This window comes from Engystomops pustulosus, chromosome 6 (genome assembly GCF_040894005.1).
Source record: "Engystomops pustulosus chromosome 6, aEngPut4.maternal, whole genome shotgun sequence".
Taxonomy (NCBI): domain Eukaryota; kingdom Metazoa; phylum Chordata; class Amphibia; order Anura; family Leptodactylidae; genus Engystomops; species Engystomops pustulosus.
Genome location: NC_092416.1, coordinates 154,337,067 through 154,360,923, shown reverse-complemented (window position 1 = coordinate 154,360,923; position 23,857 = coordinate 154,337,067). Strand labels below are relative to the sequence as shown.

Here is a 23,857-nt window from a genome sequence, read left to right as displayed (position 1 = left end):
ACCACAGTGTCTTACTATTCACCCCTTCTCAAAGGGGTGTTTCCCTAAAGTCTCAACTTGTCTAATCAGACCTAACATTTATGCATTCCCTTTGACAAGTATTGATAATTTTCTAGAAGGAATAACAGAGGGATGACAGGACACAATTCTAAAAATTGATGATCCTAATTTATATTATGTAGAATACTAGAAATATCAGGTGGTTGCAGCTGTTTCCTGTAAAATATTTTCTACTTTATATGTTTAATATTTAACCTTACCCTCTCTCTATCTCTCGTGCAGGGCGACTGCCAATGAACTGGCATTGTTGATCTCCCGCATGCAGAAAAATGCCGACCAAGTGGAAAGAAATATCCTTGAGACTCACCAGAAACTGAAGCAGGTAGAGATATGGCTTCAGAAACTCACTGACCAAAGTCATCTGTTTGGGTTTATAATTTTACTCTACAATCCAAAAAAATCTGAGGACACTTATAGTATAAGGTGATAAGTGATCACAACAACACAGGTCTACAAGCAAGGTCGCGCATACGCATAAAGGAGCCCATACAATTACAGAGCCCAGAGATCAGGGAGGCCAAATGCAATTTTCGGATGCAGCCGATTCTGGACCATAAAAAAAAAACCCACATGGTTCAAAGAAGTGGGCAGAAGTGGGATGTATCTGTATCTGCACCTGTATTTTTAAGATGACAATACAATTATTTCAATTACAAGTTATGACGATGCTGGGAGCAATAGACTTCCTGCTCTGCCATTCCGAATGACCTAGAGCAGTGATGGCAAACCTTTTAGACGCCGAGTGCCCAAACTACATCCAAAACCCACGTATTTTTCGCAAAGTGCCGATGTGGCAATTCAAACAGTAACTTATTACTCCCTGCTCTGTCACCTGTTTAAATTGTATAGGCACCTGAGGACACCAATACAGTAGAAAGAAGGAGAAAAAGCTTTGGTTATCATTGTAGCTCGTTCTAGGGTCCTGGGCTGCCTGGGACTGCAAGAGCCTGCAAGTCCTGTCTGGTGAAGTCTGTGGTGGGGTGATGGCGCGGGTGCCCATAGAGAGGGCTCTGAGTGCCACCTCTGGCACCCGTGCCATAGGTTCGCCACCACTGACCTAGAGAGAGGCCCACAGGTCTCCTGAAGCTCCCCATATGAAAGAATGCTGAACCAGCACTTTTGGCTGAAAGTCCCCCAGAAGTGAACGGAGCACTGGTCAAGCATGCACCCCTGCTCAAGGCACTTTAGGGGACTTTTGAGATCGTTAGAGATCTTGGGCGACACAGTGGCTGAGTGGGTAGCACTTCTGTCTTGCAGTGCTGGGGTCCTGGGTTTGAATGCCACCCAGGTCAACATCTGCAAAGAGTTTGTATGTTCTCTCCGTGTTTGTGTGGGTTTCCTCACACACTCCAAAACATACTGGGGGTCATTTATTAAGGGCCCGAATCGCGTTTTACCGGCGGGTTACGCAAATTTTTCCGTTTTGCGCTGATTTTCCCTGTATTGCCCCGGGATTTTGGCAGACGCGATCTGATTGTGGCGCATCGGTGCCGGCATGCACGCGACGGAAATTGGGGGGCGTGGCCGAACGAAAACCCGACGGATTCCGAGAAACCGCCACATTTTTTTTAAAAAATGTCACGGGACACGCGCTTACCTTCACCAAGTATAGGATCGTGCACTCCGGCGGGCCCCGGCGGACTTCAGCGTAGCAGCGACACCTGGTGGACGTTGGAGGAACTGCCTTAGTGGATCGCCGGAAGACCCGAATCCACCGCAGAGAACGCGCCGCTGGATCGCGAATGGACTGGTTAAGTAAATGTGCCCCACTGTTAGGTTTTTTAGATTGTGAGCCCCATGGAGACAAGGACCGATTTGACATGCTTTGTGCAGCGCTGCGGAATCTGTGTGTGCTATATAAATAAAGATATATTATTATTGTTAGCAGTCAAACTAACAGTGATCAGAACAGTGGCGTAACTAGGAATGAGTGGGCCCCATAGCAAACTTTTGGCAGGGCCCCCCCTCCCATCCCCTGCCAATATTTAACATATACAATGATTTTTTTAATTGTTGTTTTAATTGTATTTATACAGAATTTAAAATAATTACAATAAGGTTAGCAATTATGCACCAAACACATAACATGTCCGGCAGCGGCCTCCCTCCGCTAATAACAGGTCCGGCAGCGGCCTCCCTCCGCTAATAACAGGTCCGGCAGCGGCCTCCCTCCGCTAATAACAGGTCCGGCAGCGGCCTCCCTCCGCTAATAACAGGTCCGGCAGCGGCCTCCCTCCGCTAATAACATGTCCGGCAGCGGCCTCCCTCCGCTAATAACATGTCCGGCAGCGGCCTCCCTCCGCTAATAACAGGTCCGGCAGCGGCCTCCCTCCGCTAATAACAGGTCCGGCAGCGGCCTCCCTCCGCTAATAACAGGTCCGGCAGCGGCCTCCCTCCGCTAATAACAGGTCCGGCAGCGGCCTCCCTCCACTAATAACAGGTCCGGCAGCGGCCTCCCTCCACTAATAACAGATCCGGCAGCGGCCTCCCTCCGCTAATAACAGGTCCGGCAGCGGCCTCCCTCCGCTAATAACAGGTCCGGCAGCGGCCTCCCTCCGCTAATAACAGGTCCGGCAGCGGCCTCCCTCCACTAATAACAGGTCCGGGAGCGGCCTCCCTCCACTAATAACAGGTCCGGCAGCGGCCTCCCTCCACTAATAACAGATCCGGCAGCGGCCTCCCTCCGCTAATAACAGGTCCGGCAGCGGCCTCCCTCCGCTAATAACAGGTCCGGCAGCGGCCTCCCTCCGCTAATAACAGGTCCGGCAGTGGCCTCCCTCCACTAATAACAGATCCGGCAGCGACCTCCCTCCGCTAATAACAGGTCTGGCAGCGGCCTCCCTCCGCTAATAACAGGTCTGGCAGCGACCTCTCTTTACATATACACAAAACAAAACATATATACTTACCTTCCGGCGCTCTCCGTATATACATAAATACATACACATATCTCCACACACATATATAATCACACATAAGGATACAGGCATATACATATGAATTATACTCACATGTAACTGGTTCAGGCGCTGGTCTCTTATAGATAGCAGGCATCAGAGTTTGAAGTAGAATGCCTGCTATCTATAAAGGGTATAAACTTACCTGTAGAGGTCTTCAGTCTCTCTCCTCTCCACATTGGCAGCTCGTCCTCCGGCTCCTCCAGGCTTCACCCGGCATCGCAGTTGGCTGGACGTCAGGTCAGGGGTCACATCAGTCACGTGACCAGGACGGACTGAGCAGACGGGAGCGGGTCACAGCCACAGAGAAGGCAGCAAGGCAGGGCTGGTAAGCCAGGAGCCGAGGGGGCAGGAACGAGCCGCCTCCTCTTCTGTAGTTAGTGTAAGCAGACAGAGAGTTAGCAGCGCAGGATGCGTAGCCATTACAGCAGAGGTTTTGCAGCATGCGCATCCAGGGGGGAGCGGGTTAGTGGAGGAGGCAGTTGGTTTACTGCTACTGTGTATTGGTTACCTGAGCGCACGAGCGGTGCCGCTGTCCCTGTTGTGTCATAGTTCACCTCAACATTATGATTTGGCCGTGCACCACGGGCCCCTGAAGCTGCCGGGCCCCGTAGCAATTGCTACGGCTGCTACGGTGGTAGTTACGCCACTGGATCAGAACCCTATCACTGATACACACTTGCTTTTCTTGACAGCCATCAACCTCTATATAAACATGCATGTTTTGCTTAGCTTTGATGAACATTCATCTATTAGATGGGTAGATGGGAGTATTCTGCTGCCAGGAACCTTGAGCATTGGTTATATTCAGCGGTAATATGATAAAAATAAACATTTTTTACCATCTTTCAGGCTAATGCAATACATTTTTGCAGTACAAATTTTTCCCCTGCAGAAACTGGGGGGTGGGATAGATCCCATTTTCACTTATGTCTCTGCAAGCCTTTAAATGCCTAAATTATTGTTGCTGGTTAAAAATGTAATTTTTATTTAAAGGGAACCCGTCACCAGGGACCTCATCTTCACTAAAGACAGATTATAGAAGCCCATCACACCTCCTGTGCAAATGTGCCTTTTTGCCTTTTCTAAGCATTTGCATTACAATATAACTGTGTGTTATAACATCCCTTGCTTCCTGAATGAATCCTCTGTTAAGTCACAGTGGTTGGTTTCAGTTTGGATGCATTTAAAAAAAACAACACGTGACTTGTCTGTGCTGTAGACTGCTCAGCTCTCAGCCCCCACCTTTGCGCCCCTATACAGCTCCTCCCTCTCCCACTGATGTCAGGCTCACCAGGCTGTGAGCTCTGCGAAGGAGCAGTAGGGAGGAGCTGTATAGGAGCACAAAGGTGGGGGCTGAGAGCTGAGGAGTCTGCAGCACAGACAAGTTACATGCTGTTTTTTGAAATGCAACAAAACCCAACCCCTGGGACTACACAGAGGATTCTGTCAGGGCGCAAGGTAAGTTATAACACACACTTATATTGTAATGCAAATGCTTAGAAAAGGTAGAAAGGCAGATGTGCAATGCAGGTGTCATGGGCTTCTGTAACCTGTCTTTAGTTATAATTTCTTATAAATGGATAATCTCTCTTTTTCTTGTTGGTAGGATGCCAGTAACTACACTCTTAAGAAGTCTTTTGAGCATCAGCAAGAAAACGCAAAGAACCTGAAGGATTCTGAGCTCCTGCTAAAAGATCTTTTCCTCGATGTGGACAAAGCAAAAAGATATGGACACCCACAAGCCGAGGAGATAGACAAGGAGTGAGTGAGAAAACCGGAAGTGGAGTCAGATTATATGGGAAGCAATGAGGACAATGCGGGGAGGGATAGAAATTTACAAAATATTCGATTATGGGGCCTGTGAATTTTGCCCATATTTATTTAATTATATACTTTATAACATACTTTTATATTTATTATTATTTAAATTGAAAATTTTTATTGTATTTTTTAAATATTTTAACCCCTTCCCAACATTTGACGTAATAGTACTGCATGGCGTATTTGTAAAGTGCATCTAATGTTGCAAAAAATAAGCCCTTGTTTGTCCAAATTTCCAAAAAAATAAAGATTGTATAGCCAATAAAAAGGGACAATGCATAATCTGTTGTGAATGGCGCAGCTTCCCTTCGATGCCCTGGCGTGTGCCCTTATAGCTGGTTACCACCGCATATGGGTTATTGTTACACTCAGGAGAAATTGAGTATCAAGCTTTGTGGAGCGTTTTGGTATTTTATCCACTGAGAATGTGTATATTTTTTGAAAAACACATTAATTTAGCCAAAAAAATTTAAATTTCAAAAATTGCACACAAATTTGTTTTATGCCATGTAAAACAATTAAAGGGTTAACAAACTTCTTGAAAGTTGTTTTACATACATTAAGGGGTGTAGTTTCTATAATGGGCTAATTTATGGGGTTTTACTTTTATTTAGGCCTCTTAAAGTGACTTGAAATCTGAGCAGGTCTCACAAAAGCATGATTTTATGTTTTTTTTGAAAATTTAAGAAATCGCACCTAAAGTTCAAAGCCCCATAACATCTTTCAAAAATGAGAGAATGCATAAAAAAACATGGAGTCATAAAGCAGACATTCGGTTAATGTTGGTTATCAAGCTTTTTGCTGTTATGACTATGTATGGAAAAAAAGTAGAAGATTTTCAATTTCAAAAATCAAGACTTTTTCCAAATTTGCACCAAATATCAGTTTTTTTTCATAAATAAATGCAACACATACCACCAAAGTGTCACGAGAAAACAATTTAAAAATCACTTGGATATGTTAAAGCGTTCCGTAGTTATAACCACTTTATAGTGACATAGGGCAGATTTGAAAAAATGGCCCTTGTCAGGAAAAGTGGCTTTGGCATTAAGGGGTTAACATTTAAAAAAAAAAAAGATTATTATTAGAGATGCTTGTTCGAGTATTAGCGTACTCGAAACGGCTCATTGGCCGAGATCGAGCATTTACTTAACGAAACACAGTGAAGAACAGTGAAAACAGTGAAAACAGTGAAAACAGTGAACACAGGATCATTTAAAGGAAACCTACCACTTGTAGTGGCAGGTTTCCGATGGCAATACCGGGCACCAGCTCAGGGTGAGCTGGTGCCGGAGCTTATTTTAGTTAGTGTTTTAAACCGCTGTATCGCGGTTTAAAACACTTTTTAAACTTTAAAACACTAACTAAAATAAGCTCCGGCACCAGCTCACCCTGAGCTGGTGCTCGGTATTGCCATCGGAAACCTGCCACTACAATTGGTAGGTTTCCTTTAAGTGAAGAACACATTGCAGATGTTCCGTACATCTGCTAACTTATACGAAGACGCGCGCCGAACGGTATTCTTCACAATAGTATAGGAACACATTGCAGATGTATGGAACACCGTTCTGCACTAATGTCTTCGGATAAGTTAGCAGATGTACGGAACATCTGCAATGTGTTCTTCACTGTGTTCTTTCAATGAAAAATGCTCGAGTCTCCCTTTGACTTCAATGGGGTTCGTTATTCGATACGAGCACTCGAGCATCGGGAAAAGTTCGGCCCAAGTAACGAGCACTCGAGCATTTTAGTCCACACTCATCTCATTATCGTATTTAAAATGTATTTTTTGTCTCCAGCATTCACCAGCTTCATGAGCGGCTCACGGGTGAGTGCACGGAATACAGAAAGGTATACGAGAAGTTTGATATCGTAACTGGCGACCCAAAAGTCAACTGGCCTCAGATCCTAAATAGCAAAAAGGTAAAATTGTGAGCTATTACTATATATTATTATCCTATGCATATATGGAGAGGGTAATCAGGAGATAATATACAGGCAGTCCCCGGGTTACGTACAAGATTCTCTAGGTTTGTTCTTAAGATGAATTTGTATGTAAGTCGAAACTGTATATTTTATAATTGTAACTCCAGACAAAGTTTTTGAGGTCTTTGAATATTGGATTTTAAAAATGTTGGGTTGCTATAAGAACCAGGATTAACAATAAAGCTTCATTGCAGACACCTGTGATAACTGTTATAGCTGTTTATTGTAGCCTAAGGCTAAAGTACAGTTAATTACCAACATCCAGAGGTCTGTTTGTAACTAGGGGTAGTCTGTAAGCCGGATGTCCTTAAGTAGGGGACTTCCTGTATTCCCTGATATCCAGAATCCTCACCAATCAGCTGTTTGGTGCAATCAGGGGGCTCGACTGAGCGCTCTTTCCACTTCCCTTGTGCAAATTTTGAGACAGATGTGTGAATTATACATACACATACTGTATTATATAATGTCCATTTTATCCACTATCCAGAAAGCAATAGACGGTGCTCCCTATGGACCCAGCATGGGAGATGTGGAATTTCAGATTGCAGAGCACAATATTCTGCAGAAAGAGATTGATGAGTATGGGAATGATATCCGCAACCTCCCCCAGGTAAGTTTGTCTAATTGTCGCTTAGTGCAGAATAATAATTGAGCTCATGGCAAAAGAAGTTACATAGAGCTGCCCTTGTACCACCATTGATCAATTGTTATGTATAATGACCTGCCAACTCCCTGTCACCACAGAGGGAATAAACCATTACGTATTTTGTACTTAAAATGAATGGGCTTTCTGTGTAATGCAGGAAGGATGGGAAAGAACAAAGGAGACAGTCACTGGCTCACATTTATCAGAACTAGTCTGTACTATGTGCAGTTTGCCTGTGTAGTGTGCAGGGGGCGCCAGATTCATCAAACTGATGCAGGGTCTTCATGAATCTGGCGTCCCCTGCACTGCGCGGGAAGTGGCCACCATTTTTTTTTGGTACATTTTGCTCATGTTGCAGAATTTGGCGCATGTCAGTAGTAAATGTGGTGCACGTTTTTTCTGTCTTGTCGGAAACGGAGCAGCCGCGACACTGGCGCAGACACTTTATAAATACATGTGCAGGCAGTTTGCGCATTCTTTTCAGTGCAAAGACAGACAGAAAAGTGGCGCAAAGGCTTTAATAAATGTGGCCCAGTGTCTTTATACTCGATCTTCATTCTGCCTCCATCATAATGTAGGAGACAGATCAACTCCTTCTAAGCAAAAACTCATCACACGTTGTGCTAGGGCATCCAACCTTGGTGCTTATATGATTATATAAAGGTATATGTTCATATCTGCTGTAAATGAATGTACTTTGTGTTCATCTATCTTCCAGGATGAAGCTGCTGTTAAGAACCAGTATCGCAGTCTTCAGGTATAGTGTTGAGCAGCTAACACTAAAAATCCACATTAAAAGGATCACACCTTCTTCTTTGCTTTAGTGCCCAATAGGGGTTAAAAATCTTTTCTTTTATTTCTGCTGCCACCACTAGAGGGTGCCATAACAGTCTACAGCAAGCCCCCTCTGGAGGTGTCAGAAGAAGCGCAAGTGCTCTTTTATTTCCAACATAGAAATTTCAGTGTTAGAAAAAATCTGAAATTCCACCCAAATTTTAGGACAAAAAAATGAAATGTAACCACATTTTCACAAATGCAGCTAGTGACAGGTTCCCATAGAGCCCTTCTTTTAGCTAAAAATTGTTTTCCTCCCATCCCCATAAATGAACTCTATGTTATATAACCTATCAGAGGGGGTGTGTCCTGTACAACTGGCCCCTCCTAACTACTCCTCCCAGTGCCCTTTCTCAGTATTCAGCACTTAATGTCATGTCTTTTACCCATTTACATTTGCAACGTCTAGCCCATGTATATATCTGATCACATTAAATCACAGTTGTCTCCATGGACTTATATTCCTCCCCTTTCTCCATGGAACCAGCTGTGACTTCATGTGATCAGATACATACATGGGGTAGACGTTGCAGATGTAACTTTCTCTCAATGTTCCACAGAGCAGCTTGTCCTAGCAGTGAGACCTGTCAATCAGGAACAAGGAGGCAGGGCAATGCAAGTAAAATTTACTATGCAGGATTCACTTAGTGTCATTGGACTCACATCAGGTGATTTGCATATAAGTTTACAAATTATTTACAAATTTCCAAATTATTTTTTTACATTGCAGCCATGGAAACGAACCATTCAGGGATAAGGGCAATGCTTTTTACAAAAGTATGTATTTTGGCTGGGTTCATTCAAATAACAGGTTTACTTTAACCCCTTACCGATGCGCGCCATACGGTACGGTGCACGTCGGGTCTCAGTACATGGAGAGGGCTCACGGGCTGAGCCCTCTTCATAGCAGGTAAGTCTTTGCTGCATATCGCAGCAAAGACTTACTGGTAACACCCGCGATCGGTGCTAGCACCGATTGCTGGTGTTTTCCCGCTGATCACGGCTGGGGAATGCTGCCGGCGGCTTAAAAAAGATGGCGGTACATGGGTGCCGCCATCTTGCCGATGTTCATCGCTCCCTGGGACATCATCGGGGAGCAGCAATCTGTAGCCATGACAGCCTCGGGTCTTCCCGTGTTAACCCTATCATTACAATGTGCTATCAGCACATTGTAATGAGTGAGGAGGAAAAATAGGATCGATCAGACAACCTAGGGTTAAAGTACTATTTAGATGGAAAAGTATGAAACAGCTGACCATTGCTTCATTTTGTAAAAGTTTAAGGGGACCTGGAAGTAACGTTTTTCCTTATTGTGTATTACAGGAGGATTCGGCATGGCGGGGCCGGCACCTGAGCAGCTTGTATAACCACCTGCATGGGTGCACAAAGGAGCTGGTCTACCTGAGCGAAGAACAGAACAAGATCATCAAACAGGACTGGAGCGATCAAATCCCTGATGTGCCTGGCACTCGCAGGCAGTATGAGGTAAGTGAGGGGCAATGCCATAAAGACTAGGCACTACGTGTTGTGGATCCGATAAGTAACAATTGGTAAGAAGTGCTGAGTAGACACGAATAGGAAGAGGTAGAAATATGAGATCTTTGCCAATAAAAAAAATTGGGAAACTCCTTACAGGATTGTATCTAAAGTGCCAATCTCATCATTGCAGCGCTTCAAGGCAGAAGATTTGTTGCCTCAAGAAGAGACGGTGAACAATCTGCTGGATGATGGGGACAGAATGGTAGAGCTCCAACATCCCGCGTCAAGCTGTATCCAGGTGAGCAACTAAGCAATCACTTATAGGGTAGAAGAAGAAGAATGTATCATGGTGGAAGATGGTAGAAGAATAGTATGTCCGGAGTAGAAAAATAAAATGTCTCAGTTGTACAAGATATAATAATATGTCCTGGTGGCACAGGGTAGAACAATAATATATCCTTTTTTGAAATATGTTATTTTATAGTATTCTATAGCCATTAATTAACCGTTATTAATATGTGTGTCAGGCCCACGATGAAGCGCTGAAAGGAGAATGGCAGAACTTTTTGAACTTGTGCATCTGTCAGGAGAACCATCTGAAGAATGCAGAGGACTATAGGAAGGTAAAAAACCTCAGCGCGGACATCTGTATAAAAGTTCTTACAGCCAATGTTATCCTTGCTTGCTGGCTTCCAAAATTTTAGGAGGTCCTCAATGTTTTAGGTCAGACAGTTAATCCCTAATCTGTAAAAAGGACATAAATGTTCTCAGTAGGTGTTGTATATTGCTGGTTTCTGGCCAGCAGGGAACCCCCATTCTCAAGATGGTACTATCGCTTTAATGCTAAAAACAAAATGTTGTGATTCAGAGAACTAACCGTTACTTCTGTCCTCTTTTTGAAGTTTCATGATGATGCAGACACTGTGGCCGAAACCCTAGATAATGTGAGAAAAAACCTGGACACCAAGTACTCCAAGCCGAATACACAGGTCCCGGGGGCCGTGTCTGACCTACTTCTACAGCTGGAGAAGGAGGAGAAGCAACTGGTCCAGGCTGAGAAGACCTTGTCAGATCTCAAGAAAAGAGCTCCAGAAATTGTACCCTGCAAGCAGAGGAGGAGCAGAGTAAAGCAGCCAATCATTGTGGATACAATCTGTGACTGGGATTCAGGAGATGTACGGTTCCTATCTTATACATTAAATCAGAAATGGGTCAGGGGCCCCCTATTCTTAAGATCTGTGGATATGCTAGACAGGTCTAAGTTGGCAATAACCTCAAGCCACTACTGCAGCTTAGCTTCTAGGACCTACAATTGGTTCTGAGTTGCAAAACCCCACCTGGGTCGCTACAATATATACTGTGCCTGTGTCTGTTTAGTCTACGGAGCAATGTCTAATAAGCTCCCTCTCTTCTTTAGGTCCAGCTAAACAAAGGAGAGAAATATAACTTAAAAGACAACAGCAAAAAAGAGAACTGGGTTGTTCAAGGTTCTGCCGATCAAGGAACCAAGGATGCCCCAGCCGCCTGTTTTGTCATCCCTCCCCCAGACCCAGAATCTACTGAAAGGGTTAAGAGGTGAGTACTAGGATATTGATCAAGGCAACCAAAATGATCATTACTGGGCAGGATGAAAGGTAACCACTTACAGGGTAAATAGTCATCCTCCCTGGAGGAGTCTGAATAAGTTTAAAATGGCCGTCATTGTGTATGAGACATTGGGCTGTAGTTGAGTTTAGGTTCAGCTATTGTTTCCTCTATGAAAACCTACCATCATATGTATATTGTCTAATGATGGACCCAATGTTCCTCAGGTTGGAAGCTGAATTAAGTGACTTGAGGAAGAAAAAGGTAGCAGTACAAAATACACTGAAATCAGGCAACATGGAGACCCAGAAAGCCACCCAGTTAGGTAAGATTTTTACAAGAGGTAAAACCCATCCAGCATAAAAAAATTGAAATTCAGCCATTGTGGATATGACTTATGGGAAACTAGATACCGTCCATAATGGTTATGTTTTTGCAATATCTGTACAGCTCAAGTGAGTGGCGCCCCTACACCACCAGCCAGAACATCAAGTGTCCCCACTGAGGATCCTCAGGGAACACAGATTCTTAATAAGCTGAACAAAATCCATGGAGACTTGAAAGACACTGAGCAAGAGGTACTGGCAAGAGTGCGCACCCCTGTCAACCGAGCCTCACCCAACCAGGATCTAACTGGGAGGCTGAAGGAACAGGAGGTAAGTGACTGGAAAGCATCAGAGATGTTATGTAGTGACTGACAAAGTATACTGTATGTGGGGAACATTTTTAGCCATGCACCTTTAGTGTTTGTAACCAAGGCCAAACGGCTGTCGACAGATGAAAGTGGACCTACAACTTCAATTTGTAGGCCCATATCTGCAGCATATTAATCATTTATTCCAATTATTCAGCATGAATAGTGTTGATGAAATTAACCACCCATAGGTCCATCCCGAGACTAGTAGCCACACCCCTACACCGGGTGAGGCCATCCACTTTAGGGATAGGGCGTTTTTTGGACCAGGACATGCCTAAATTTGCCCATATTCATATTCTCTATGTAAATTTTAGGCAGTCGGCTGCTACGCACTGCAAATGGTGAAGTTCCAGGCTATAACAAAATTATTACATTCTCAAGTGTTTTTCTTTTGCATCTGTCGTGGAACTAACCAAAGTGTAACGTAAACTGGAATCGCAGGTGATCTTCAATGATGAGACTTGTATAGGGCTGTCATTACCTAACTTAATGAAGCAAAAAGATCAAAAAATTTAAATAACAACTTATCTCTTGTCTCAGGGAACTGCCCGACGCCTCCAAACAATTGCCTCAGAGGCGGATGCTGCAAAAAGAGAGTGCGAAAACTTCCTGGCAAAGAAACCATCAGGACCAACAGCGACTCAGCTCCCCACAACCCTGCAACACGTGAACAACAAGTACAATGATGTCAAGACCCTGTCATCACTCTACGGAGAAGAGTAAGTAGGGGTCAGGACATGTTACAGTTGACATTCAGATTCTGCTGTTTATATGGAAACTTGATCATGATCTATTTTCACATCCTGGATGCAACAAAACCGCAGTAGGTACCACTGAGCCCAAATCCAAGAGATCTTTGTAATATTCAAGATCATTATTAAGCCTATTGGGCATAATTTTGGACATATATGTGGATAATCAATATATAATAAAAAAAAAATCATAGTCGCAATGATATTGAGGATGTTATGTTTAATATTTTTCTCACAGAGCTAAAGCTTCACTGAACTTAGAAAATCAGATTAACAAGACTGAAGACATGATCAAGGGCTTTGAGAGGTTCTTGGCGCAGGATGGAATTATTCCTAACACACCAAGTGGTATTCAAGAACATTCAAGTCAGATACAGGTAAGACATTGTCCTGAGACACTTCATAAATGAGTGTTTGCATGATACTAACCATACCAATCCCCGTTTCAACATGGAGCCCCTACTGGTTTTTACTTCCTGTTCCCTCCTGACAAACAGGAAGTGCCTGCTAAACCAATCATTTGGCTAAGGCAGTTCACCACTGTGGGCACTGACTGGCTGAGCGGTAATTTCCTGTGTGTTAAGAGGAATTAGAGACCAGCACGAACCAGGGAAGAGTCAGGGTATCTGTGGGGTCAGTATCTCCACTTACCCTTCTCACAGAGACTGTGTTGTATATGCTGTAAGCAATGTTATATACAGCTTTGCCTACAGGTTTCTACAAAGTTGACCTCCAAGGTCTAAAAAGTTGTATATGCAGTTACTATGCATCTACTAAACTTTGTGTTAAAATAGACTTGAATTTCTTTTTGATTAGTTGTTTTATTTCCTCCAGAAAATGAAGAGAGACCTTGTAGACAAACAGGACAATCTTCTTAAACTGAACCGGAGCCTAAAAGACACAGAATTGGCATGTAGTTCCCTTCAAAGTAACACAAATGAGCACAGTCCTGACCTACCACGCCAGCGAATCCAGGTCCAAAAACTGAATGACAGATACCACTCTGTCGCTGATCAGCTGGACCAAAGGTAAGTCAAAATAATGGCAACGTAGAGATGCTAAACTCCAACCTTCATTTTTGATAACAGCCTAAGGCTAAATGCACATGAACATGTGCACAAACAGGCCGCAAACAGAGGGGCATTTGTAGCCCATTTACCAGGTGGAGATGGAGGGGGGACTACTCACCGTTCTCATCCCCATAGGAAATGAACGGCAAGTCTGGGCAGGAATAGGACCTGCTCTCTAGGTTGCTGTGCGGCTGCTCAGCTCATTCACGGCGTAGTGAGACACAATGGGGCACATTTACTTACCCGGTCCCTGCACGATCCCCAAGGTGCGTTGTCCAATGAGGATGAAGTCTGCCGCGATTCACTAAGATCGTGCACCCAATATCCTGCATGTGTTGCTTCCCCGCTCAGGTCCGACGGAGTTCACCTTCTTCTTCGCGGTGTATGTGAGTGCATTGTCTTGCGACACAATTTGAATTTTAAATCCCGCGCTTAGTCCGAATTTGTGTCGCATGAAAGTCGGCGCGATTTCGCCAAAATCTGATCGCGTGCGCCAAAAAACCCTAAATGTGCCACAAAACGGAAATAGTTGGGAAACCCGATGGAAATGCGGTCCAGGGACCCTTAGTAATTGTGGCCCTATGTGCTCACAGCACCTTGACTGGGCATAAAAGACCTCAGTGGAAACCGTGAGCTAGCTTCTGTTTTTATGTTTAATATGTTGTTATTGGTCAAAATGGTAAAAAGGGAAAACAAAAAAGAGAAAAGGAGTTGGGATGACATACACAGTTATATAACAAAAACATTGAAGACATTGAAGACAATTGTCCAGTATCCACACCACTATGAAAACTGAGTTCTAAGACTGAAGGTTAGAAATGATGGAGAAGTGCTGGACACCGCTACCACCTGGTGAGGAGTTTATCATTCTTTTCTTTGGCCATACAGGCCATCGGGGGTTTGATCCCATTCATCAGAGGTGAGAGGATATGGTAGCTCTTCCTTCCAAGCAGCAAAAAAGCGAGGTTGTGCAGGGTTGTGTGCGTCAATCAACAAACTATTTCCAAGAGAGATCAAGCGGAGTGAAGTCCCTAGGAAATCAGTAGACCGGAACAGTTAAAGGAGGACGACAGTAGGATGTAGGACATCCAAGACAGCCGCCTTTAGGTCAGACCAGGAGGGCAAAGCCGTTTTGGAGAACATTGTGGACCAACCTAGCTTTTTCCGGCTAGCTCACACCCCTTAATTACGGTTGAGTGCATGTAGCTTTAAGTATATACCGACAAAGTCTAGCTCCAACACATATAATGTATATGGCCATTTGTATGTGACTGTCCTCTGATTAGTGATTCTATATCTCTCATCCTATAGAGAAAAGATACTCAGAGACACCAATCTGCCCTACCAGCAGTTTAAGTCCTCCACTGACGGTCTGGACTCATGGCTTAAAAGTCTAACACACAACCAGATCGCAGCAAAGGATTCTCCTAGTCAGATCAATTACAAGCTTCAAAGCCAGAAGGTGAGTGTCTGAAAGGGTAAGAGGTAAGAAAATACAGCTTAGCTTATACAGTCTGGAAACAGTATAAATTGAATGATTTTGTGTAAAATATTTAAAAAAAATACACATATTACAATTGCTGTCATGCAGAACAACAACAAAAAATACTTGCACCTCTCAAAATTGGTATTTTTGTTCATCCTACTGTCAATGTAATAAAGTAAAATTTGGTCAATAAGTTTTAGGTATCCCATGATAGCATCATTGAAGGAAAAAAAATCAGAAATCACCCTGCAAAAATATAAGCCCCTATATAATTATGTACAAACAGTGGCAGATTACAGAACTTGGCCAACTTCTACAGAACTGTTGACTATGAATAGAGGAATAGTAGTCACCTATAATCAACCCACTATTTAGCACTTGTCAATCCCATATTCATGATCAATTGGTTGGACCCCTAGTAATCATACCGTTATTAACCGTCCTGTGGATAGATGATAAATGTTTTTTGGGCTATCCCTTATAATTATACTTTTTTTTGTATAACTAGTTAGGAGTGATAGTTTATGGTGACGGTCAGAGGGTGTAATCCTTAGGTTTTTATGTATGGCAGTGAAAAGGGGGGTTTGGAAATTTTTCTTTTTTCATAGACATAACTTAAATCTGGTGGCATTACATTGAGTGACTTAATACATAAGCTGTATGTTACTGTATCATTTCAGAGACTGGTGGAAGAAATCCAGAGGAAGGAGTCGGAAAAGAATAACATAGTGAAACTTTCCAAAGACTTGGAAAATTCTCTCAGTGTAAGTACCTTGTATAACCTAGCTTGCCGTTGGATGGATGGTCATACAACTTAGATCGAGGGACTTTCTTTGCAGCCCCTTCCTTCTCCTTCTCTCATTTAAAGGAAATCTACCACCAGGATTGTAAACCAAGCACACTGACATACTGGTATGTGCCCCCTCTGGCAGGTTCTGCTTTTCTTTTAGCTTCCTAGGACCTTTTTTTTACAATAAAAAGGTTTCACAAATTACGCAAATGAGCCTCAGGGGCTCCTGACTCCATAGATGTCAATGGAGCTTGGAGCCCTGAAGGCTCATCTGCATAATTTTTAAAACCTCTTTTTCTTAAAAACAAAGGCCTACAAAGCTACAAGAAGAGCATCTTCTTCCAAAGGGGGCAGTATGTCAGTGTGCTTGGTTTACAATCCTTCATTCTGGTGGTAGATTTCCTTTAAGTGAATAGAAGCAGACCTGTAGTACTCAGCACAGCTTCTGAAGGCTACCTGGAACAGCCGGCAATGCAAGGTTCTAATGTCAGACCATCACCGATCTGATACTGAGGACCTATCCCAGTAGGAGGCTATCAGTGACAAAACAAAATGTCCTCACTCTGAAAGCCCCTTTATAATTTTCCAATTCTCAACTATTCTACCAATATGGCCATGCAACTGGAAAATGCCTTTTTAATTTCCAATAGGACTATGAGGCTCAGGCCGATCGATATCGCTCCACTTTAGATCCCTCCATTGCTTCAACTTCTCGTGCGACATCAAGTGCCAACAGCCTTCAAGAGAGCATTGCAAGCAAGGTTAGTGCAAGAAAATCACGTCAAAGAGGAATAATAGGAATACAATGGAAGTTTAACATCTATTTACTCTTTTTAGGAGAAGGATTTGGTGAAACGTTACACAGAAGCAGCAGTGGAGAGCAAGCAGCAACTGAATCAAATGGAATTTGCCAAGAGAGTTATCGATAAGGTAATGTGTTGTAATCTAGATCCTGATCATGTTTTATGGTGGTCATACAAGTTCCATGGCTGCGAGCTAAAATCTTGTGAGTTGGTTCCATTAATGTTCATCTACAACAGGGGTGCACATTGCAAGAGAGCCGCATTGTCATACCGCTCAACTTTAGGGGGTCACACTAGTTACCAGAACCCCAGATGTGCCAAAAAAACACCCCCACAGCAGAAACATAACCGTGGGGACCCTCAGAGCAGATGTACAATACTGGAGACCCCTGGAGCAGACACTAATTCTGAAGTCCTCCCAGAGCAGACACATAATAGTGGAGACTCTCAGAGTAGTAATTTAATAGTGGAGTCTTCCAGTGCGAATGTATAATTTTTGGGACTGTCAGGGCAGATGTATAATACTGGAGACCCCTGGAGCAGACGAAGAATACTGAAGACCCCTAGAACAAACAGAACTGCAATGCCCTAGGTCCTAACGACAGCACTTACAGCCAGTGTCAGAAGCCAGGGCACTGCAGGAGATACCATAAGCGGGGAGCACTTGTCTTATATGCTCGCTATTGCCCCACATCCTCTACCAATGAGTCCTGCCATCAGTGGTGGCAGCACTCATTGGTCTCTCTAGCTGCAACCTTGTACAATCCTGATCTACAGTATTGTGTATGGGCACTATACAACTAAACGGTTGGCCTTAAATTTCAATAAAGGGTCCCCTTTCTCATAAGCGCTAGGAGTCCAAGCGTCAGACAACAATAAAAGAGGGATCATTTTAGCTCATTTAGGCCATTACTGATTACTGTCATTAAAAGGAGTGGTGTTGTTAGAAATGTTCCAAATAAACCACTACCAATACTATAACAAGCAGATTAACCTTCAAGATGATGTTCCATTTATGGTCCAATGAGGTGACATCATCCAGAAAGTCACCTGTGAATAGATTTGCAAATAGACTGAGGACATCACCACCCTGGTTGAAGATATTACAGTATTTTTCGGACTATAAGGCCCACCATCAATAAATGCCTGCTAAAACGTCTAGGTTCATATATAAGGCGCACTGGATTATAAGGCACACCTGATTATAAGGATGAATGACCAGCAGGTGGCAGACCTGTGCACAGTTCAAGGCAGCTGTTGTCTGTAAGTACGGTTCATATATAAGGCGCACTGGTCTATAAGGCGCATCTTTGATTTCTGAGTAAATCAAAGGATTTTTTGTGCGCCTTATAGTCCAAAAAATATGGTAAATTAATCTGTTTTAAAAGTTACTAATGGTGGTTTATTTGGTTAATCTCCACTGACCGGTTCCATTTCAACTGGGTCTCTCTGGCAAAATAATCCATCATGATGCTAACAATTTTTGATGTTGAAACTTATACAGTTTATAATGTTTGATTTGCTTGTTGTTTCTTTAGTCAGATACACATGATGGAATCCAGATGGCAACACAGCAGAACCTGCGGTCTGAGATCCCTTTACGTTCAGCTAAGGGATTCGATTCCTTGGCCAAAGAACTGGAGGTAGAGAAAAGGAAAGTAGCGGAGGTTAAACAGGCACTGGAGGAAAACTTAGACATTGTACGAAAGCTGAGGATACCCGTAGAAAGACTGGAAGAGAAGGAGATAGTGGAATACTACAGAGACCCCAAGCTAGAGAGCGACCTAGCATCTAAGAAGAGCCAATTAGAGAACGCCTACAAGGATAAGCAAAAAACTCAGTCCGAGATCCTGGAGGTTAACAAGAAGCTTGTTAGTCTGGAAAATCAGCGGAAGACCATTAAACCCCAACTACTGACAAAAGAAGTCACAGAGATAGAGAAGGATCCTATCCTCGAAACTCAGGCTCAAACCCTCAGAAAAGAGATAAAACAACTTAAGGAAGAGAATAACTCAATCACTCAGGAGTTAGAACGCCTGAGAATGGAAGTCATGGTACTAGAGCAGAAACAACCCAATGTGAAGGAAAAAGTGGTGCTGAAGGAGGTAGTTAAGGTGGAGAGGGATCCAGAAATGTTAAAGGCTACAAAGGCATTACAATTGCAAATTGATGATGAGAACTTCCGCAGAAAGTCTCTTCAAGAAAGCATTGTGAAGCTTAGAAATAAGACTGAAGAACTGGAGAGACTGATTGAGTCAGTAGAGCCAAAGGTCATCGTGAAAGAAGTAAAGAAAGTAGAACAAGACCCAGAAATCCTGAAGGAAGCAGCCAGACTTAGGACATTAATAGAAGAGGAACGTAACAAAAGCTTAACTCTGACCCGAGAGTTGACAGAACTGAACTCAAAATTTACTGTGGTTCAGAAGCAGAAACCCAAGGTAGAGATAAAGGAAAGGGTCAGTGAAGTCTTTGTTGTACAGCCAGAAACTGCCAATGAGATTGCAAGGCTAAAAATTGCTTTGCAAGAGGCCAATTCCAAAAGATCTTCTTACGAAAATGAACTTAACACAAGCCAGAAAGAAATGTTTGTGCTTAAGTCACAAAAGCCTGTGGTGGAGTATAAAGAAATTGTCCAAGAAATAGTAAAATTAGAGAAGAGCCCAGAAGTGATGAAAGAAATTGAAAGGGTGAAATCACAAATAAAAGATTTGGAGTCAACACACAAGAGGTACCAAGACCAAAAAGTCAAGTTAAGCAAGGAAAGAGATGACTGGAAAGAAGAAAGATCAAAGGTAGAAACAAAAATTGTCAATAAAGAGGTGGTGAAGTATGAAAATGACCCTGTACTGATAAGAGAAGCAGAACAACTGCGCCAAGAAGTGCGCAACGAGTCCCAGCTAAGAAGGAAAGTGGAAGACTTGGTATACGATCTCCAGAGCAAGTATTCATTGCTAGAAAGAAGGAAGCCAGAAGAGAGGGTAGTGATTCAAGAGGTAGTCCTGTTACAGAAAGATCCTAAGGTAGCAGAGGAACATCACCGATTAAGCAGGACACTAGACGAAGAAGTTAGCATTAGACGTCGCTTGGAACGTGACGTACAACAATTACGTGCCCAAGTAGAAGAGAAGGAGAGACTCCTGAACTTCCAGGAAGAAAGAGACAAGAAATTGTCTGCAGAAAGAGAGTTACGGAAGATCACTCTTAGAATTAAGGAGATTGAGGAAAGTCCTCCACCAGTACAGGAGAAGATTGTAATGGAGGAAGTAGTTAAAGTGGAAAGAGACCCAGTATTAGAAAAATCTGCTAACAGTCTTCGCACTGAACTGGACAAGGAAAAGACACAGATATTAAATATTGAAAGAGAATGCAAAAACCTGCAGGTAAAGGTTGACATCTTACAAAGGGAGAAGACTTTGGAAAAAACGGTGTACAAAGAAGTCATCAGAGTGGAGAAGGATAAAGTTCTGGAGAATGAGAGGGCCAGATTAAGAGAGATGTGTAATAAGGAGCGTAATGCCAGGCAAGACATGGAAGATGAGTGCAGAAGACTGAAAGAGAAGATCGATAGGGTGGATTCAACAAAGAGAACATGGTCTAAGGAAGAAGCTGATCTTCAGAGGGCCCGAGCACAGGCACAACAAGAGAAGTCAGCGATAGAGAAAGAGTTACTGGATTTGAGGAGGCAACAACAGCAAAAGAGTGTGTTCTTGAGCAAAGAATCAGAGCTGCTTACACAAAAGGCAGAGAATGAGCGACAGAAGAAGATGCAGTTGGGACAGGAGCTCTCTCTCCTGGAAAACAAAATTCTCAAAGAAAAGGACTGCATTTATGAAAAAGAAAGAAACATTCGAGAGCTACAGTCACGTGTAAACCGAGAGGAGAGAAATCAGGAGACTCAAATGAGGGAGACCAACGTCTCTACAAAAATATCCATCTTAGACCCAGACACTGGGAAGGAAATGTCACCCTACGAAGCGTACAAGAGAGGCATAATAGACCGGCATCAATATATCCAGCTGCAAGAGTTGGAGTGTGACTGGGAAGAGATTTCCACCATGGGCTCTAGCGGAGAAATCTCTGTTCTATTAGACAAAAAGAGCGGTAAACAATATTCAATTGAAGATGCTCTGAGGGCCAAAAAGATCACAAAGGAGGAGCTTGAAATGTACCGGGAAGGAAGACTCCCAATTTCAGAATTTGCCTTGCTTGTGGCTGGAGAGCACAAGCCTCAGACAATGTCCATTGGATCCATAATTGGAACCAGGTCTCCAGTCACTTCCCCCACAACCCAAAATCGTAGCTTTTTCACACAAAGTGCCCCGAAAGTTTTCCATGACGATAGTTTCCCCATTGCTGGAGTGTATGATACCAACACAGATAGCAAATGCACAGTCAGGAGCGCAGTAACAAGAAAACTTTTAGATCCCGTAACTGGTCAAAAGCTTCTGGAAGCACAGGCCGCTACTGGGGGCATCATTGACATCATAAGCAAAGACAGGTACTCCGTTAATAAAGCAGTAGACAGAATGTTGGTAGATGGCAACAACATACAGAGCTTACTTAGTGCTCAGAAAGCATTTACCGGTGTGGAGGACCCAGTCACCAAAAAGCGCCTAGCGGTAGGAGAGGCTGTGCAGAAGGGACTAATGTCCAAGGAAGCAGCCTTGCCATACCTCATAGCTCAGCATCTAACAGGGGGCTTGATTGATCCCAAAAAGACAGGCAGAATTCCGCTATCAGAGGCAACAGAGCAGGGTTTGGTCACCAAAGAACTGGCTGCCCAGATCCAAGATGAGTCAACTTATGAAAAGAACCTTGTAGATCCTGCAAGTAAAGAGAAGATAAACTACAAAGAGGCCATTGCCCGATCCCGGAAAGACCCAGTAAGTGGCCTGCTTCTACTTGAAGGCACTTCAGATGTCTTTCAACATGCCGTATACCGGCCTGTGAGCACCATACCTTCCTTGACATCCTACAAGTACTAGTGGTGATGGGGGAGGGCTTTCATATCTTTGTTTTATTTCCCTGCTATGTAAGTGTACCCTGTTTTATAATATGATATTATTCCTCTGGGAGAAAATGATGTCCGTGGTGTATGTTGCATGTCCTTTGCTGCTCAATAAACTGGAAATTATCTTTATTACAACCAAATTATAGAGTCTCTTTCTTACAATATCCCTTGTGATGGTTGGTTGAAGCTTGACTAGTATAACCCGAGTCTAATATAACCAAGTATGGAACAAGATTAAAGGGGCTGTACAAAATGGCCGTCACCAAGATAGGGGATAACAATCTGATCATGGCGGGACGATTGCTGTGACAATTGTCATGAGAGGACAATTTCACGGGAATGGAGGTTCTGTTCTCAGCAATTGAATAGACAGTCGAACTGCCCATCCATACAATACTCTATGAGTGTTGAAAATTGCCAAACACAGCGCTCGGCTATCTCCAACACTCTCATAGACAGTAAATGAGAGATAATAGAAAGAGTTAGAGATAGCCGAGCGTCCTGCTGCTTCATTCAATCACTAGACCTTCCTTTCTTAGGAACAGTAGGATTCCGCTTTCATGATAGGAGGGGTTCCAACAGTCAGGCCTACAATTTTCAGTTTGTTATCCCCTATCTTGGGATCAAGGTTGGTACAACCCCTTTAAGGTAAGTAGTGCTAAATTACCCACGAAGCCCCAATTTACAGCAGAACTTTTTTACAGGAAATCTACCATCTGCAATCTACTTACCAAAGTAGATCCAGTGGCAGATTCCCCGTGCCAGTGTAACGCAGAAGGTGTCTTGAATCACGCCTGCAATTGCAGACTTCATTGAAAATGGAGTTACTGCACATAGCATCCCAGAAGCTGGCGGAGCAATGGGAAGCACTGAAAATCTGTGGACCCGGGCCATGGGCTCCCTCTGCAATCATGGACATGAAAGAGGCTTCTCTGCAGAGCTCTGTGGCGGCGTGTAATAGCCTTAGACCATGGAGCTCTGAGGCTACAGACACATCCCAGTAACCTTTCCAGGCTATTATCATATAATAAAAGAAGAACATACACAGATTCATCACACTGGTATGGGGAATCTGCATTGGTAAGTAGATTCTGGGTGGTAGATTTCCTTTAAAGAAAATGAAAACACATAAAAGTAAACAAAAAAATGCCCTCATCCTGCTCCCCATTTTCTTCCTTACCTGTAGAAGACAACTGGCTGCAGCAGGATCCCCTCTGACTTTTCCTAATTGTGACACATGGTAGTTCTGTGCCCCTTTTCTAAGCCCCACCCATTTAACCAGTGATCAAGATTAAACTGATGATCAACCAGAAGATTAAGTAGAGAAACAATATTTCAACTAAGTTTCCAATAGCCTGTGCTATGCCTATTATAAAAAGCCCAATATCAGCATTCTAAAGCATTTCAGCACTTCATAAAACTTTATTTTACATTACAGACCTACAGCAGGTCTCCTCATGCATTCTTCCTCTCCTCCACACAAATCCAGCTCCCTCTACCCCTCCTGTCATGTGCATTGAGCAGGAAGTGGGATGGTGTGGAAGCGAGTAAGAACGTGTCCAGGAGACTGAGACACAGGCTGAAGCTGGCTCACAGTACTCACCACGCACTGCTGGCAGGGAGCTAGGTAATGTTAAACACATTTTTATAAAGTACTGACATTTTTAGGAATTGGTGACAAAGGCATTTTAAAAATCTACATAGCAAAAGTTATTGAAATTTGTTACCAGCTAAAAATGACATTCCTGATTACAGGTTTGCTTTACGAAAGCAACTTCTCGCAGGGTTTCATTTTACTAATAGGAACCTGTTGTGCTCAAGATATACTGCAAGACCAACCTCTGAATGGCACCTTTTACTCATCTTGCAGTTGTTTCA

At 43.3% G+C, this 23,857-nt stretch overlaps 1 protein-coding gene across 1 annotated transcript in view; it reads left to right on the top strand.

Moving 5' to 3' along the window:
• The window catches only part of EVPL (envoplakin), a 38,093-nt gene extending 15,985 nt beyond the window's left edge, over nucleotides 1–22,108 (top strand). Inside the window, exons 3-22 of the mRNA XM_072111920.1 lie at nucleotides 283–382; nucleotides 4,627–4,781; nucleotides 6,641–6,764; nucleotides 7,315–7,437; nucleotides 8,192–8,230; nucleotides 9,631–9,792; nucleotides 9,977–10,084; nucleotides 10,314–10,409; nucleotides 10,689–10,961; nucleotides 11,204–11,361; nucleotides 11,598–11,695; nucleotides 11,821–12,026; nucleotides 12,608–12,786; nucleotides 13,058–13,196; nucleotides 13,654–13,847; nucleotides 15,201–15,351; nucleotides 16,056–16,139; nucleotides 16,816–16,926; nucleotides 17,003–17,095; nucleotides 18,507–22,108. Coding sequence (XP_071968021.1) covers nucleotides 283–382; nucleotides 4,627–4,781; nucleotides 6,641–6,764; nucleotides 7,315–7,437; nucleotides 8,192–8,230; nucleotides 9,631–9,792; nucleotides 9,977–10,084; nucleotides 10,314–10,409; nucleotides 10,689–10,961; nucleotides 11,204–11,361; nucleotides 11,598–11,695; nucleotides 11,821–12,026; nucleotides 12,608–12,786; nucleotides 13,058–13,196; nucleotides 13,654–13,847; nucleotides 15,201–15,351; nucleotides 16,056–16,139; nucleotides 16,816–16,926; nucleotides 17,003–17,095; nucleotides 18,507–21,953 — 6,040 coding nt within the window. The 3' untranslated portion in view covers nucleotides 21,954–22,108. The remainder of the gene's footprint in view (nucleotides 1–282; nucleotides 383–4,626; nucleotides 4,782–6,640; nucleotides 6,765–7,314; nucleotides 7,438–8,191; nucleotides 8,231–9,630; nucleotides 9,793–9,976; nucleotides 10,085–10,313; nucleotides 10,410–10,688; nucleotides 10,962–11,203; nucleotides 11,362–11,597; nucleotides 11,696–11,820; nucleotides 12,027–12,607; nucleotides 12,787–13,057; nucleotides 13,197–13,653; nucleotides 13,848–15,200; nucleotides 15,352–16,055; nucleotides 16,140–16,815; nucleotides 16,927–17,002; nucleotides 17,096–18,506) is intronic.
• The last annotated feature ends 1,749 nt before the right edge of the window (nucleotides 22,109–23,857 follow it).